This window comes from Choloepus didactylus, chromosome 3 (assembly GCF_015220235.1).
Source record: "Choloepus didactylus isolate mChoDid1 chromosome 3, mChoDid1.pri, whole genome shotgun sequence".
Taxonomy (NCBI): Eukaryota; Metazoa; Chordata; class Mammalia; order Pilosa; family Megalonychidae; genus Choloepus; species Choloepus didactylus.
In genome coordinates, this window is record NC_051309.1 from 163,275,514 (window position 1) to 163,293,925 (window position 18,412).

At 32.2% G+C, this 18,412-nt stretch overlaps 1 protein-coding gene and 1 long non-coding RNA gene across 4 annotated transcripts in view; one reads left to right on the plus strand and one right to left on the minus strand.

Annotated features, from left to right (window-relative positions):
• The window catches only part of LOC119529925, a 41,256-nt gene that overhangs the window by 19,791 nt on the left and 3,053 nt on the right, over nt 1–18,412 (plus strand). Inside the window, exon 2 of the long non-coding RNA XR_005215977.1 lies at nt 2,993–3,053. This is a non-coding gene — a long non-coding RNA (uncharacterized LOC119529925). The remainder of the gene's footprint in view (nt 1–2,992; nt 3,054–18,412) is intronic.
• The window catches only part of LRBA (LPS responsive beige-like anchor protein), a 1,009,660-nt gene that overhangs the window by 16,778 nt on the left and 974,470 nt on the right, over nt 1–18,412 (minus strand). For all 3 annotated transcript variants that reach the window (XM_037830797.1, XM_037830798.1, XM_037830799.1), the window contains 2 exons: nt 15,541–15,708; nt 1,181–1,282 (listed from right to left, as the gene is read on the minus strand). In XM_037830797.1, coding sequence (XP_037686725.1) covers nt 1,181–1,282; nt 15,541–15,708 — 270 coding nt within the window. The remainder of the gene's footprint in view (nt 1–1,180; nt 1,283–15,540; nt 15,709–18,412) is intronic.

The window sequence follows — 18,412 nt, forward strand, 5'->3', positions numbered from 1 at the left end:
TTCATATCCCTATACATTGCAACTGAGAGTAGGACAGTTTTTAATTTTTTGACAAAAGCTTTAAATATCATGGAAGAATCATACATTTTCCAGGTGATTATTAAGATCACTTTGTTTCAGTTTATACAGTCATTTTTATGTTCCTGTACTGCCATGCAAATCGAGGACTGCTTGCAGTATGGCAGGTTCATTCTATACATGTCTAATTTGGATCACATATAGTCTAAGAACTCATGTTGGCTTAAGATGTATGAAATTATTAGGTATAAAAAGGAAAAAGAAGCCAATAATTATAGAATTTTTGCTATCATTACTATTTCACTATTCTGACCAACCAAATTTTTAAACACAATCCTTCAAATAGTTAATAAGCCTTGTTAGTTGGACTAGGTATTACAGTTAAGGACACAGGTGAGGTGACTCAAATATTCTATGCTTCCTCACCAGATGACTCAAAAAGACATGAGATTACGGTACTTTTTGTGCACAGACCTCAGCTCAGAGCAGAGACTGAGAGGAGGACAGACTATTACAATGAAATAATCAGTGAATTAGAGACAGTTCTGCTCCTGTCAACTTCTGATTGCTCTTGGAAGCATGCTTAATGTCTTTGACCTTAATGTATGATGATGCCACTAGAGCAAACCTCCACGCAAACCAGCACAAGTATCTTTCCATTCCCTTCTCAATGCCCTTCTGGCCGCTGCCTAACCCTGTGATTTGGAAGTTGAAACAGGCTGGGTCAGGAGATTCCACTTGGGTATGAGATGGAACTCAGTCCAAAGTTCAGAAGAATAAACAAATTTTCAAAGATGTTCTTTGTTCCTGTCTCACAAAATGATAAAATTAATGGATTATCTTTGGAAAACACCTTAATCTCTTTAGAGCAGGACTATCCAACTGAACTTTCTCAATGATGGAAATAGTCTATATCTGTACTGCCCAATAAGCAGCCACTAGGCACATGTGAATATTGAGCAACTTAAATGTAGCAAGTACTACTGAGGAAATGAATTTTTAATTTTATTAATTTAAGTTAAACTTAAATAGCCCACGTGGCTAATGGCTACCGTAAGTACAGCACAGTTTTAGAGAAAAAAGTACCAAATTCATCTTTACTAATCTGTTACTAGAAGACACCAAGAAAAGCTTACATTTTATGAAGGAACCACAGATTTACCTTTAGAACCACTCAGTACCAGGCCTAGCTCAGCGCAGATTGCAGCACATGTGATCTCATAGTCATGGCCTGTCAAAATGGCCCGAGGTGTAGTAGTCTCACCTTTAGGAAAAAACAGATAAAAAGAACAAATTAAATAAAATGCATGCTTAGCCATTCCTCACCACCCAGACTTAAATAATCAATTTAAATCATTTAGCTAATTTCTATCACGCTTAAATCTTTAGTTACAGTCTGGAATTTGTCCAAAAAATCCTATTTTAGGACTAGATCTAAACTATATGCTATGGTTTGATTTTGAGGACTACCTGTTGCTAAATTTCAAGTAATCTTTACCTGATTTATCAAACAATGGTTAAAAACTTAGGATTAAAGAAGACAGAATCCACATTCTAAAATGCCTCAGATACTTTCCAAATATAAAAATAAGCCCCTTGATGAGATGATTTATGGATGGATGATTATAAAAATGAGAACTTCAGCTTAATTCATATTTCCTTTCTGGGCTACTGTGACTCCAGTCAAAATGAAGACAGTCAGAACTAGCATTCATGATGTCACAAAGCAGCTTCTTTCTTAAATATATTAAGTTTATATATTTTCCTGATACATGTATATATACAGCTGTAAATATATATATATATATGCATATATATGTGTATATATTTATCTTCCCCAGAGTGTATTTCTCTATGGTTTATTTAATGAACAAAGAAACAAACAAGAAAGACCAGTAGAACCAAAACCTTACATGTAATTCTACTTATAGTGATTGAAAATTAGGAGAGGGGGGTGCATAAGGGGGCAGAGTTGAAGTATCCAAATAATGGGATCATTTCAAAACGTTTCCACAGGTAGAAAGAAAATCTTAATCCCAAGCCTAAAAAAGGAAACAATGGTTGGTTGATGAGGAACCCATACCACAAATGGCCCCACAGATAAGTGAAACAATAATGGGCTTGACTTGTAGCTTGATCTATGAGAAGCCATAAGGATAAACTGATTCTATATTTAGCCTGAAGAATGCTATTTTAAGACTAAACTAATTCTCTACTTTAATAGTCTCTAAGGACAAAGACATAAATGGGACTAGAGAGCAGGATTCTGTTAGCATTCTTATATTTCCTTGATTTTGCTTAGTTTTATATTATGATTGATGAATGATACTGTGTAATCCAGAAGAGGAAAATGTGTGCAGAAAGTGGGTCAGAACCACCAACTGTGGGACTCTGGGGAAAAGAATAACTTCCTTAACATCAGATATTTGGCTATCCTTGGGGCAGTCCCCATTCGGAGAAGAGAAATCAGGTGGGCAGGGAAAATCCACAATCAGAAACCTACTGTACAGTTCTGACTGTCAAAAAAAACTAATCCAGCCTCCAAATCAGGGGTTCTTCAGGTGGGGTTAATTGGTTCTCTAAAAATTTCACACAAAAATATATATATATCCCTGTGTTCTTCTGGGCAGGGATATGTGTAGGAAAATAGGTTTTACTGAATACACAGAGAACTTTTAAGCTCCCTCCCCCCACCCCCCCCCACCCCAAAAAAAGAGATGAGTCATCTCTACTGTGGAGGGGGCCTGGCATCCACACTTCCAGGCCTACTTCACCTAGAGCCTATAGACTTTGTGTTGAACCAGCCATCCCACCACAGCATGTTATCCACAGGAGCATAATTATTACAATGCTTTTATTGGTGTACATACTGCACAGTACCCTTCATGGCGTTCAGTTACTTTAGGGACTTCTGAGTGGAATTTAACCCAAAAGGATTCATGGAAAACTTTGTACCACTCTGTGTTGCATGCAGTCAAGATGGAGCTGGCACACCTGCCTGGTGACAAAGGGAGCCTCAAATGCCACACTAAAAGGTAGGGGGAGAAGTGGAATAAGGTGCTTGGCTTCATTTGATTCTGGTTAAAATGTATTTGGGGAGGGAAACTTACCTTAATTAAAAAGTTTAACTGACATTTTCTAAAGCAGAAAGAATGTCACAAGAGCAGCTATTTTTGTATTTTTTTTCCCTTAAAAGTTTGCAAATTTGGGAAATTTGTAAAAAAAAAAAAAAAAAAGCAGCAGTGAATAAGGCGACTGAATCTGAATTAACTTTTTTTTTTAAAGTTAACTCTGTTAGAGGTAAGTCTTGCGACAAAAGTTAGAAATAAATACACTGTGTTCTTACAAATATTTTGGCCCTGATTCATGGCTTTTCTCTTTCCCAAGAATTTCTGCATTCCATGAAAATACAATGTTATTTTTGAAATTACTGTCTAATTATTTTTTCTAATTATATCTATTGGCAACTTTTTATCAACAATTAAACTCATTAAGATGTAAGGAATCTATTTTCAGTGTGATTGTTCCTTTTTTATTTTCTTAAGTTACCATTTCATTGTGGGGGTAGAGGGGATGGTGAGATTTGTATTTTAACTTGAATTGTCTTGGACTTCCTCAGTGGAAAGCAAAAGCTTGATGTAAAACTGATGGTAACTGAAAGCAATCTAAGTCTAAGCCAAAATAAACAAAGGACAGATGGATAATGGTAGACTCAGAGGATACTGTCACTTATGCATGCCAATGCTAATTTTTGTTTTCTAGATCTAACAATATTTTCTTAGAGTCAGAGTGAGGAAAGGGGGAAGACTGCTGTCAATTGTATTTCTTTAGTTTAAAAGAACTGAACTATTGAGAATCTTCCATGACTAAAAATTAAAGTTCAGGAAGCTTTACAATTAACCCAGAAAGTGGGTTAAAATATAAATTCTTTTTCGTAAACTCATAATTAAGATTTTTTTAAGTGGGCTTTATTTTCAAATTCTTACTTACCAATAATCCAAACCATATCAATCATTTTTCCCCTACAATAATCAGAAGACACACTACAGACTGAAAAAAGATTTTTCTTTTACTTGGGCCTGACTTCTAAATAAGGAACTGTTCAATGCTAGGACTCTGGCTTCAAAGTTTGGCAAAATGTTTCCTAATCCAGGAAGCAGGTTAGACAGTTCAGGAAATACAGGGGAAAAAAAGGAAAAAGAAAAAGAAAAACAACAAATTAAAAGCATAAGGGGTAGACATCATTAGTTCTCAGGTAACTGGTTTTAAAATCTCTCACTGGATTTCCAGTATAAAGAGCATGCTACCTAACTTCCCTCACCTATAAGAAATGTACATTAATAGCCTCTAAGGGCCACATATAACAATATAAGGAGACAGATCATTTTCTCTAAGAAGTGCTGTTTCCAATTTTTAAAGACTGAATTTTGTACTCCCCTTATTATCTGCTGTACAGATAAAGCGTTCTTCATATTGTTTCTGATCAAAAAATGTGCTGAAAGTTAATATTTTTGGATTCTTTTAAGTTCCAATAAACCAAGTGTCTTAAATGTTAAAATTTTACTGTAACAACAAAAAAAATTACTATAACAGTTGAAATTATATGGTATGGGATTTAAATCAAATGAGTCCAAACTCTTTAAGCTCAACAGACATTTTGAGAACCATAAGGAATGAAATTGCTAAGGAAAGAGGGGCTGGTCAGGAAGAACACAGGCTTTCTATGTGACTCACAGAATCTATCTTTTTATTTCTCTTAAGTTACACTGTTTTATATCATCCTGGATCAGCGCAGAGCCCAGGTGATAATGTCTCACAGAAAGGCAAGGCAAAACCCCTACATATCTCTGTATATTTCTGCCAGGAAGCCTAGAAATAAACTCTACAAACCATATAATTCATTCTTATTCAGCATAAAACTAAATCTGTCCCTCCTATGTCTGTCCATATAGTTAATATCTAGGGAAAAAATTCAGCTCAAATAAGATGATATCGGCCATGTATTATTTTTTCAAAGGCCCCCAAACTATCACCATTTTTCACTGAAGTCTTGAAACAGAAAAGTCTTCTGAAAAAGTCTTCTGAAAAACATCAGGTTAATTTTGATAAAAATTTTCATTAGTTAATGGATATAAAAAGTCTTTACCTTTGTTTACTGAGATAGTAGTATCTACCAAAAGCTAGATCATAAAGGAGAACAGCTTCTCTTAAGAATGATTTAACGTTGTACTGTTTGAAAAATGGTCATGGCTTTTAATAATGCTGAGAGAAAAATTTATCTTGCTATTAGTTTAAGGGGCTACACTTCAAACTCTTCTTAAAGAAAAATAAAAAGGGAAAGAGGACAAACTTCTAGAATTGCTTTGAAAAGCTTGAGCAGTTACTTCAAAGGAAAGGGTGTCTTTGTCCTGAGAGCAGGTTTATGACTATTGATGCAAATCCTAACCAAAGGCTGAAAAGGATACTCAGCGCATCTTTATGGATGACCCTAAAGGAAGATGAACGAGTCAAATGCGATTAAAGACAGTCCAAATCTTGTCACAAATACTAGGATACCCCAGTTTTTACAGATGTGCTCTTCTCAGCACATAATACTGAATTACAGTGCTAACTTACAGAGACCATTATTAACAACCTAACCTAATTTAAATGGCATAAGCGCTCCATAATGTCCATATAATCTTGGACCTATATTTTAAAACATTAGGTGAAATGTTTTAACACCATTAGGTAGAATAGCAAATCTTTTTATTAAGTGTTTTTTGTGGTGCCATCATAATATTAAATATATTTCTCTATCAAATGGACTCTAAACCACTTAAATTATACCTGAAAGAAAAGTTAACAGTAATTTTTCTAGTATCTTGCTCATAAAGATCTAATGAGAAAATGTTATTTCTAAAGTTCTGTCTACTCCCTTTATCCAGTGTATTGGCAAATGAGTAATAAAATAAAGACAAAAAATATTTAAATAATAGGTGGGGATACAGGGTATGGGATGTTTTGGGTGATTTTTCTTATTTTTATTTCTTTTTTCTTTATTTTGGAGTAATGAAAATGTTCTAAAATTGATTGTGGTGATGAATGCACAACTATATGATGATACTGTGAGCCTCCGATTGTACACCTGGGATGGATTATAAGGTGTGTGAATATATCTCAATAAAATTGCATTAAAAATTACATATAGAAAGCCAAAAAGAAAAAAAAGAAGGAAAAAAGAAGGTCTGTCTCCTTTAAGGCAAAGCGGATTAATAATCCAGGTAAAGGTATATCTGACATGTATTTCTGGCAAATTTTTAGTTTTTTAAAAAAATGAGTGAAGTTTTTGGTATTTCAGGCATTTCTTCTCAGTCTTAAGAAAATCAAATCACTTAAATGTACTGCAAAATTCTCATGGGTGGTTTAAATATGTGGCTGTTATAGCAGAGAGTGAATCCCCTTTATTTAGTCACCGTTTTATTCAATACCATTTATTATGAAATGAAGTACGGTTTAACAGTTCACCATTCTTAGTTTTTTGGAAATAAAATTATTTCTTCCAATCAATACTTAGTTTCTATGACTCTTTGCCCATAAATTAACATTTCCCATTTGTTCACTCATTTATTCCTTCATTTAATAACATTTACTGGGTATACATTATATGCAGTGCACTGTAGAAAAAGGAAAATAAATAAAATACGGCCTTGTATTTGAAAATGACTTGATTTTAAATGGTCATGGGATGAGGTTTTGTCAACCTTACTATAAACCTGTGAATTATAATTACAAATATCTGTAATTGTTGAGGTTCAAAACACTGCACCAAAATCCAAACTACTTACTATAATTTGAATTTGCGTACACAATTGATATTTAACATTAACTAATAAAGTCCTCAAATAAAAACAACTGATATAATTTTCCACAATAATAAAATCTAATGCCATCTGAATTCTTTTAGAGAGGTAAAACAAAATATGAAACCTGACATTGTAACAAAATATCATTTCAATAGATTACTCATTTGAAAGAAAATGTGAGAAAATATGCTTGTTTAAAGAAGAATACATAATGAAGTTATATAGACCAAAAACAAAAAATCTAAATATTATACAATATATGCCAGTCATTTCCTAAAGGTGGATACTTCTATTTTTATTGCTTTTTTTCCCCCAAATTTAATTACATTTTGATTACCACAAAACATTCCTGTGAAAACTGAATGCTCAGCTTTCTCATGGGGCTTGCCATAATGGTAAATCAAGAAAGGAAATGGCTCTGCTGATGCAGAAATGAGGTTAGCTGTTAAATGTTTCTTAAACCTTTCCCATTAACTTTCTAATTTTTCAATTAGAATTATAATACCATACAAAGGGAAACTATTTTAAATTTGTTGAATTCATTCTAATTCTACCCCACCCCCACCCCCCAATTCAGTATGGTCTCTGGTGAAAAAATATTAATCTGATTAAACATATAGTTAGGGTGAGACAACCATCAGACAGTAAATTTTGGTAGGCTCCTCTTGTAAATAATATTAGAATTATTAATACAAGACAAGATAATGGTGGTATAAGTATTAATTATAAATGAAACTAAGTTCTTGATTTACAACCTTTCTCCTCCTTTCTCTATGATATATATAAAAGTTTATGACAACAGAACCATCCTCTAAGAGTACATTAGAAAATGGATTTCAATGAGTATGTACTACCTATACTTGTGTACTATTAAGTACACCAATAAAATTTGTAATAAAATTTTTAAAATACCAAATCCTACCATGACATACTGTCAGAAAACCCTCAGTATAATGAAATTATCTCTGTATGTCCCTCACTTATACTTAGAGTGCTTTAGCGACAGGGTTGCATCAAATTCTCTACAAATGATAATCCAATTAAATCAGAAGATTCAGTATAGTCCAGTGGTTACGAATGGGACTCTGGCCTAGAGTACCTGAGTTTGAATCTAGACTTCAGCACTTCCTAGCTGTGTGACCTTTCTTGGGAAAGTTCTAGTAAGGAGATATATGAGCCTAGAGGTCCAGAGCAAAAAGTAAAGATATTTTTGTAATCGCTGTGTCCACCTTCTATAAAATGAGGATGATAATAGTGGTTACCATATAAGGCTCCTATAAGGATTACTGAGTTAATATGTAAAGTACTGTAGGATGGTGCCTCTTAAACAGTGAGCACCCATTAAGTATTATCTAGCAGCAGTAGTAGAAAGTGTCTGGTATAGACACTTCTTTCAGTGAAAGTATATCTGATCCTATGCTGCATAAATGCCAATTAGAGATCATTCTCATTATTTTTTATTCTCATCAAGGAGAAAATATACTTCTAATTTCAAGAAATGCTAACTATTTTGCTGGCTATCATTTCTAACTTTGTTCCATGTATAAATATATATAGATTATAAGTGTATACACACATAGACATAAAGACATAGATACTTAAAAGATATACTTGTTGCTTGGTGATCTTTTACAATTGGTAAAACAGGAAGCATATTCTTCCATGTCAAAAATGAAAATCTGTAATACCTTAATTAATGGCTGTATAGTATTTCATTCTGGGGACTCATCATGCTTTATTTAATGTGCTTCTTTCTCCTACTTTTCTGAGACCAAGACTTTTCATTTGTTGATTCCCCATAGAGAGGCTTGTCTTTGGCTCTAGTTCATCTATAGCTCCCAGAGCTGTGTATGGTTGTCTAGTAACATAAAAATTATAAAATTTTGCCTCCAAAAAATAATGCAGATAATTAGAAAACTATTGAAATGAAATTCTGTTCAGATTTGTCGATATGCAACATTAACAGCATGATCCTTATGAATATTTATTAATATTGAAAATTATTTAAATCTATCTATCCTAAATATCTAGCCTTTACCCATTCACTAATCAAATCACAGAAAATTCTTTGTAATATTTCTTCAACATTTGTAGGGTTCCTTTGCTAAAGATACATAAGCAATGTACACAGTGAAAACTATAGAGGGTTTAGCTATTATAAACATCTTGATCTCACTCATCCAAAGGAAATAAAGTAGTCTCTCAGTTGTAGAAAGTTATAAGTTACAAGAATAAAAGCTGAAAAGCCCAACAGTCATGTAGCCTTAAGCCACACAGGAAAAAAAGATTTTTTTCCACCTAAAAATATTTTAAATCCAAAATCTGAACTCTCTGACCAAACCTATTCAAATGGGAGAAAAATTACATAAAAGAGAGAGAGAGAATGAATAAAAATTAGCAGGTAAATGAAATGCAATTATATACTCAATTAGGTAATGACAGTGTTAAATGACCAAGAAAGTGAATTAAAAAAATTGTTTAATAAAAACACTTTACAAAACTGCTGCTTTGTAAAGCAATATATGTGTGAGCATGGTACATGGAAATTGAGGTAATCAGAAAAAATAGGATAATTGTTGCTTTGTAAAAGATTTCATCAGAGTCATTAATGTATTGAATTTCATATAAAATGGTTCTATTTTCACAAATTCTCAGTAATATCTAAAATATAATTTGAGATACACAAGCACAAAGCTGCCATTCACTTTTTCCAAAGAAATTAACTTTTGGGAAGGTAGTAAAGTCAGATAATACGTTATTTCAGGAGATCTTAATTAAATGCATCCTTAGTAGTTTTACAGTAATGTGTCATACACACACAAAACACACACACACAATTATGCACTATTCTAAATGCAGAAGAGTCTCACTTTTAGATTTTCAGAAAAAAAAAGTAGCTTATAATATTGGGGTCTATTCAGTCTCTCAATTAAATGAAAAAACGACACACTCAAAATTTTCTTTGAGATCCTATTCAGTGATACTTAGTGGACTATAGGGAACCTATACTTTCTTAGAATAATTCTAGCACTTGTTTGAAATTAAATTTCCTATCTGAGTATAAGTATTGGACAAACTATTTTCTTTTGGTGTGGCAGCATTAAAGTCTACATATGAAGACACTCAGTTTTAATTGAAAGGCATAAATCATCAGTTCTGTTCTCATATTTATGTGGCAATAGCCTACGGGCTGAATGGTATAGTCATTTTTCTCTGCAACCAAACAAGGTAAATAAATGTGATATATTGGCCCATCACCCCACCACTTTGCATATGGTGCACATTAAGGTTGTATTCATTTGCCATATGAATATAATCCCTTTTACCACATCTACTATTAGTAACAAGCAGTAAATACAGAGTTGTTTTGCTGGAACTCAAAGGCCTGCATTACATCATGGAGCACTAAACATCCTGGACCTTCTGGAGAATTTCATAGATGTAGTTTTAATGTCACCTGAACTTGAACACTGCCAACATACTGACTTCAAAATCCTACTTGCTGAATTCTTCAAGGAAAACAGAAAAATACAAGGCAATCGCAGTGTTAGTGCAACAGTGTACAGCAAAACTAGGGCCACAGAGGAAGCTCCCAATGAGATACATAGGATAAGACTCACGTTCTTGACAAAAAAACAAATTAGGAGTCATATTCCAGGCATAAAAATGCCACTTATTTCAAACACTGCTTTCATACTCAGAATCTAGTGAACATAAGTAACCTAAATTCAAAATATCACCCAAACAATTTTCCTCTACTATGGCTTACTGAAGACCTGTTCTTTAAAAGATGAGAATTTATCTCACAAAAAATTGTGATGAAAACCATGTTCGTAGCTATAAAAACTATGCTTTATTAGGCACATATTGTTTTACTATATCCTTAAAATATTTACTGTAAAGTTTCCAAATACAGGTTAGGGTGAGGCAAAAAAGGAAGAAAATGATTTCTTTTTACAGACTCATATGGTTCAACACAAAATATACATATCTTGACAGTTGTGACCCATAAAAAAATTCATCAAAATTAAAAATGAGGTACACCTGTCTTGTGCACAAATTTTCACATTACCAAAATTAAGTCCCCAAATGCATCCAGCAGATGGAGCTCTAGGACACCTACTTATGGAAAGTAATAATGTTTGTATTCCATCCACCTATATTTTGGCAAGACAAAGAATAAGGATTTATCAGCAGCTTTGGTAAAACCTATTAGGCTTTATGATAAAAAAGGATATAATACCTAAATATGTGCACAAATATAAACATATGCATAAGCACATGTGCACAGAGGCAACCAGTAAATAATTCACACCTGGACATATTATGAAACCACTTTTCTTAGGAGTTGACGAGTAGTCTATGTGGATATCAGTGGTATTTATGGTCATATGGCAGGATCATTCTAAATTCATTAAAATAAAAATTTAGAATGCCTTAAAGTTAGAATTCATTTTTAATTATAGCTGGAATGTCTCATTAGGGTGATACTAGTAAAATTAACAACAGTAGGATTTACGGTAATGACTTAAGTGATTGATGAGAGTATAACAAAATGAAGTTTTAGAGAAAAAGCAGGGCAGCTATGCATACAGTACTTTAAAAAACAGCTCTGTGGTTTGTTAGTGCTAGCCTTATGGTTAATAAAACCTTCTTTCTAATTAACGGTGCTGAAATATTCTTAAGGAACAGAATCTCATTGGTTATGAAAAAACTTAAATTGTTTTTTTTTTTTTTTTTTCCTAACTAGACGCCATTCCCATAAAGGAGAAAGCTGACATAGATTAGCATGTCTATTGCATAGAGGGGAAAAAATGCCACCTTTCAATCAAATCAAAACCAGAATGTGAGATTGGAAAACTACTTCACTGAAATACTACACACACAAATCTATGCCACGCCCTCAGTCAGTCAGTCACTGGGGCTTTGCAAAAATTACTAGGGCACCTAAAAATATTTAATAAGCTTTTAATTTTTAAAATTCCAGTTTATGATTTTAGTGAATTTTTAGTGAATAAATAACTATTTTGTGCTTTTTCATATTGCTTTTCTAAGTAAGGTCCTTTTAAAGTTTAAAATATTTAAATCATTTGAATGAGTTAGGGAACATTTTCTTTAAAAACTGGAAACGGGTGATAGCATTATTCTGAATAAAAAATGAACATCTCAGGAAAAGCATTTTGGTGGACAAGACTTAATCCTAAAACACAAAGAATACTAAGGCAAAAGAGAGATGCCATGCTTCCAAGTACAAAAAATCTTTCATTGAAATGTTCCTGGTTAACTGTATTAGAAAACATCCACAACTAAATGGAATTCTATTTTAATTTTTCTTCCCATTGAGCAAATTGCATTCCATAGGAGATAACTATCACAAGACAATAGAGTCAAAGAAGGAAAACTATCTGCTATATAAGAAAACAAGGCTTTTGCCATGTAATCTAGGCAGATTTCATAAACCACTGTGTCCTTTTAAAAAGCCCCAAGTTATACTATATATAGGGTTTATCCAGTTTTAATTAGCCTGATTTTGCCCGAGCAATATGCTTATTAATCTTGGGTACTATAATATTTTAAAATATAATAATGCTATCAACCTCATATATATCAATATTAGATTTTGAGAAAGTGGTATATAGGCTTATGACCTGATAAGTAAAATTATTAGCTAATTCTCATGTTTTTGAAATAAAAAAAAATAAATACCTCAAATGAGAACTATAAAATGCAGAAAAAGCAATAGCCTAGTTTTCTTTCATGTACCTATTTTCCCTGCGAGAAACAAAAAAAATCTGAATTTGAAAATTTAAACTGAGGCATTATGTGCATTTATAGACCATATTGCAATAATCTGTATACAAAAGACTGGATGCTTAATAAAGGTCATTAATATCATGTCTAAGAGATACAATATAGGAAATAGAATAAGCTAAATTCCTCATCCGAAAAGCTCTGACTTCAGAGGCTGCACCGTGGAGCCATCAGTAGCCAGAAGCTTATAAAATCCGAATCAGCTTGCATGAATATTCCCAATACAGTTTGCACACGGTAAAAATGTCTTTGTTTTTGTTTGTTTGTAGTTTTTTTTGAAAAGCTTAGACTGACTTGTTCATTTTTCCATTCCAGTATGTGTAAATTCTCATATGAAAAAGTGCCTATTTGTCTTTCTCCCAGATTCACCTTTCAAAGCTATAAAGTAAAATTAAATCAGGCCAGCAGACATTACAAAAGGCCAGAAAGAAGCGAGGTTCACTTTGGGAAACGTAATTTAATTTTGTCAAGATACATTACAATTTTCCAAAATTTTTATTAGATGTGCTATTATATTATTCTTTTATTTTTTTAAATTTTCATTACTAGCATTACTAGGAATTAATGTCTAGCACACTGAAGACAATGAGAGGATACAGATGAAGGACTTTATAAAAAATATAATGTAATAAAATATACTCTAATGTCAACAGCTTCCAAGCTGGTGTTTATGTGGTGATTTATTTGCTCAAGCATCCTGTGCTTCTGATAACACCTTAAGTCAGTTACTATTGTTGCTTTCTCTTTACAGACAAGACAGAAGGACCACAACAAAGCTTAGAATTTAAGATTTTTTTTTAACTTAAACTCTAGATTTTGGTCAGTCTACTGCTCAAATTTTTTAGAGGACACTCATGCAAAAGCCATTTGCAGAGTGATTTATCATACTTTATAACTTCTGGAAAAGCTGAAGTATTCTAATTTTAAAATATATTAAATTTCTGAAATGCAACCAGAATTATATACAAGTGTAGCTAATGTTCTTTAGTTAGTTCTCAGCGTATACATTGGTAATGACCAGGTATAATGTATAGAACATGATTAGATCAAGTAAGTAAAAAAAAAGAAAAACAAAAAACCCCCCACAATTATCTCTTTTATTTATTTTCTTCCCTGTTTGGATTGCTATAACTACATGAAACATCTTAAATGATTTCAAGGAGAGAATACATCTACCTAAAAAAGCTCAATTTCTAGGGAAGGTTTTCCTAAATATTTCAAGATAAATAAAAAGATGGTAGATTTATTATCTAAGTCAAATATAGGTTTGCCTGAGATAATTTAGTGAATCTCAGTAACTGGATTCACAGAAAACAGGAAAAAGAAATCGAAAGTAGTCATTCATCCTAAAAGGCGAGAAAGGAAGAAAAATCAGAACACAAAAGAGTTCTTAAAATGAGCATGAGGTACTTTTCAAAAGAATGCTAAAAACAAAATCCCCGAAATATACATCTTCTAAAATTTTACTGCAAAATTCAAAAGAATGCTAAAAACAAAGTCCCTGAAATTTACATCTTCTAAAATTTTATTGCAATTACCTATGAAATGGAGATGTCTGTGTAGATATGTGAAATATATACATACACACTGAAATATGATCTGGTCACAAGGACCATATTATTCATAGCATCACTGATTTAAAATTAGTTTTCATATCCTATCTGTGTGGGGAATTATCCCTGTTTTGATTAAAGTAAGAAATATATATTAGTTCATTTTGTTTACCTACCACATCAAAGTCTATAATGTACAAATAAACAAGAAACAGCTTTAAAAATGTTTTGCATATACTTCTTCTAAAATTGTACTGGCATTTAACTAAATTAAAAAAAGGTTTTGCTTTTATACAAATATTATACATTTACATGTAGCTTTACAAAGTGAATCCAAAATATGATGGACTTAAACATATTCAGATTGTTTTGCAATTTGGGGCTGAGTGACAGAAGTAACTAAAACTCTTCAGGTAAAATAATCAGGAACAACATGATCGTTCCTTAACTAAATATATTGCAACTTGCTTTAAATTAAGAAATTGTAAATATTTAAGAGCAGTTAAAGTGTTCTACCTCATGAAGTAAAACTCTAAAGCTATTTTGGCAAGAACTCTTTAGTGTTGTCATAATCATTTTAATTAAATTCTCATTTTTCAGGTGGTCCCTTTAATTGTTTTTTCCTACTCCTTAATGTGTTTTTCTAAAGCTATTTCTTTTCTGCAGCTGCCTGTGCTTGGTTTTAATGGTAGCTGCTTCCTTTTTTGCTTTATGTGAATTACAATTTTAAATGGTTAAACATTTTTTGTTTTACTGCCTTCAGTGCAGTTTTATAAAGATGTTTAAGGCTGTTGGTGAACATTTTCATTTGCCATCTGAAAAAACAAAAGCCAGTTTGAATATTCCATATTGGCCTTGTATGATCTGTTTTATATTTTAATATGTAAATGAAACCATGTTTTTATAAAGACCAGTTTGTTTCCATGAAATTATCATTTTTATTTTGCTCTTTTAAAATATAAATTCGGTAAACAAAATAATAGGTGATGGCTCATTTATGTTATCTCTTATTGTTCAAGAATGAAACACCTCTATTTTATTTGGTTATAGCCATTTCCAACGAAGACTAGCATTTTCAGATCATAAGAAATATCTATAAAATGAAAAACGGATTTCATGCTTGGATTTTAATTATCAATGGTCACAAAATGTCAATAATAAGACTATCTAGGTCTTTCTAAAAATACAGCTAAGAGATTAAAACTACTTGCTAATTCAATTTCACTTTCAACATAAAGCAAAAGGTAATTTCACGGCAAAATGTTATTATATGCCACTTATAAAAGTTTACTTATAAAATAAGGTGTACTTACTGCCTGGGTTATCGCCAATCCCACTGCTTTTTCCATTCCAGTACCACAGTAGAAGAGTTGCATCACGTGATCCTGAGAGAATGTAGCAATTTCCCCCAATATATGATTCAGAACGGGTGAGGCAAGTGACGACAGCCCAATGGCCAAACACCACTTGGATCAGTTTTCCTGAAATACAAATAATTTTCTTAAAAATTGCCATTAAAAAACAAACTTCTAGTGACCATATCACTTATGAGATAAAAACGTATTAACTCAAATTCTGAAAATTCCGATTTTATAATAATTTGACCTGGTCCAACCTGAAAAAATCCACTGACTAGTGAGAATAACATTTTTCAAAGGCATATGTTAAAAATTATTTTAATCAATAATATTTGAGAACCATGAAACCATATTGGTGTAAATGGCTACTACAAATTACAAAGCAGACCCAGGAGAACCCTGATTTGGAACCATTTTAAGGATTTGTTCAGTTACTCTATATTTATAGGTTTGAAACAAAACAAAATAAAACTTAGTTGCCTTACTCTGTAACTCAGACTTCACTAATACAAACCTGTCTCTGAATTATGAAGATTCAGTGTATTTTTTAAAAGTGAGTTAATACTAGGATAATACAGAAATTACTTTGGAGAGCTTCTGCATTTTCAAATCAGGATTACATGAAGTAAGTTTTGATAAAAGGACTAATTTATTTTGATTGCAGTTTGAGCCAGGCCATTCTTTCTTTTTTATAATTGTCTGAGTGATGAAAATTCTTTGGGGTGTGATGATGAAATCAAGGTTATGGCAGTTTATCCAAAGGTAATTCTGGAAAAAGAGGGAAGGGAGGGGAACTCAGTCAAGTTTCTATGCTAGGGCTTCAAACACAGGAAGGATTTTCACATAAAGGTATCTGATAAAAAGTTAAACCTTTAACTTTTAGAATCTTTGTTTAACCAGAGGTGGTACTTATCGACACAAACCTTTGTAAAGAATTAAATATGTATAGTAGCCCGCCATCCCATCACTATAGTTTCTAACTAACACTTTCCTTTGAAATGTCTATAGACTCCCCAAATGAATATGTCACAGACTGTCTAACCTTAATATTTAGCATGGGTTTCTTTTTTTTTTTAAATAAGTATCTCAGTGGGGTCATAAAAATATAATTCAGATGTTCACAAAAAGAGACTACTAAGCTGAAAAAAATTAATATGCCTAAAAAATTTATGTGTTTAACTTGGAACACATCATAGCCTACTCAAAAGCTTAAGGTCTCAATTAAGTACTGGCATCTAAATTATTTAACTTTCCAAGATAACAATAAATATAACCAAGAAAGCATTTGTATTAATTTCTTAATTATTGACTTTAACAAATCTGAAGCTTATTACAAAGGCTGCAAATTAGGAAATAAAATACTGAAATATATTTTAAATCAGATGGAAAGTTAAATATAGTGTTTTCACTCATGAGTGGCAGTCTTGTACACAATCTACTACTAGTAGCTTTAAAATCAGATCCACTTAACTCTTAAAATTGCAAAATTAATAAAATATTTTTTTCTCCTCTGATTAAGGGGGAGAAGACTTCAGTCAAAACAGGTGATTACTTCTGAATTTCTTCAATGTTTTAAATTCACATTGATACATATTTTAAAAATTAGCTTATATCAATAAATTAAAAGTGTGGTAAGAAGAATTCAAGATTTTCTGGAATAAAATAATGGAAAAGAAAAAATATCCAGTTAATTATTAAAAATGTAATGATTTTCACTTCATTTCCAATTCATATGAAGAACAAAAGGGAGAGGTTTAGTGGTAAAATAGGTAAGGTTAAATAGGATAAGGCAAAAGTTAGGTCACTGAACACAACCTTTTTAATAATTAGAAAACTGAAGGTTAAACTGATATATTTTAACTACTGAAAGAAATGGAATACACCAGATTGAAATCATGTTTTTGATCATAGAGTATGTGCAGTGACTTCTGCCACAGCTTATACCTAAATGCTGAGAGAATGTAAACTAAAAGAGTGATTCAAATAGGTTATTCGTTATTTAAGTTTTGAAACCCATCAACTCAATTGGTTATAGGACTGAGAATGAATGAAATAACTACAACTAACTAGGTACTAGAGAGGCAGAGCTGAGAAAACCCAGGCATTCCATGTTCACTAGGAGGCTTGCAGAGAGCAGCTATTCACTCTGTAATTTACTTAATTTCCAACTCATGTGAGGACAAAGTGGAGAGATTTAGCTGTAAAAGTGAGATGGATTAAATATAGAGGCAGAATTTTCCAGATTCATATGTTAATTCTCATTAATTAAGTCATTATATCTATATCATTTATATCTTTAATGTCAAGATTAGGAAAATGTAAACTCAGTCATTGTGGTTTCTTTTTAACCAAGATATCCTAGCGTTTTAATTTTTGCCTCCAAATTTATCACAATTATTTTTCATTCACCAAATATTTAAATAACCTACTAATGCCAAGCATTAGGTCTTCTTAGTGGTGAACATGGTCCCTGACCTTATAGTGTTTACTATCTAGTTGGGGAGACAGACATTCAACAAATAAACACAAATAAATATGCAATTATGAATAGTGACACGTATTATTAAGGAAAAGAACAGGGTTGGATTAGCAAGAATTTTAAGACTAAACAATTTTAGACTGGGTGTCAGAGATCGAAATGAGGGAGACTTTTAAGTAGTTACATCTAAAGGGTTTCATATTTTAATACAAGTTAACTTTATTCTCTACAATTTATACTTTGGGCTCAACTCTGGAAAACATTATTTTTTTAAGTTTACTTTCTCCTGTTCTGGCAGCGTTCCTCAGCAATATTTGTTATTGCAATGGGGGTTGAGGTTCACTCCTC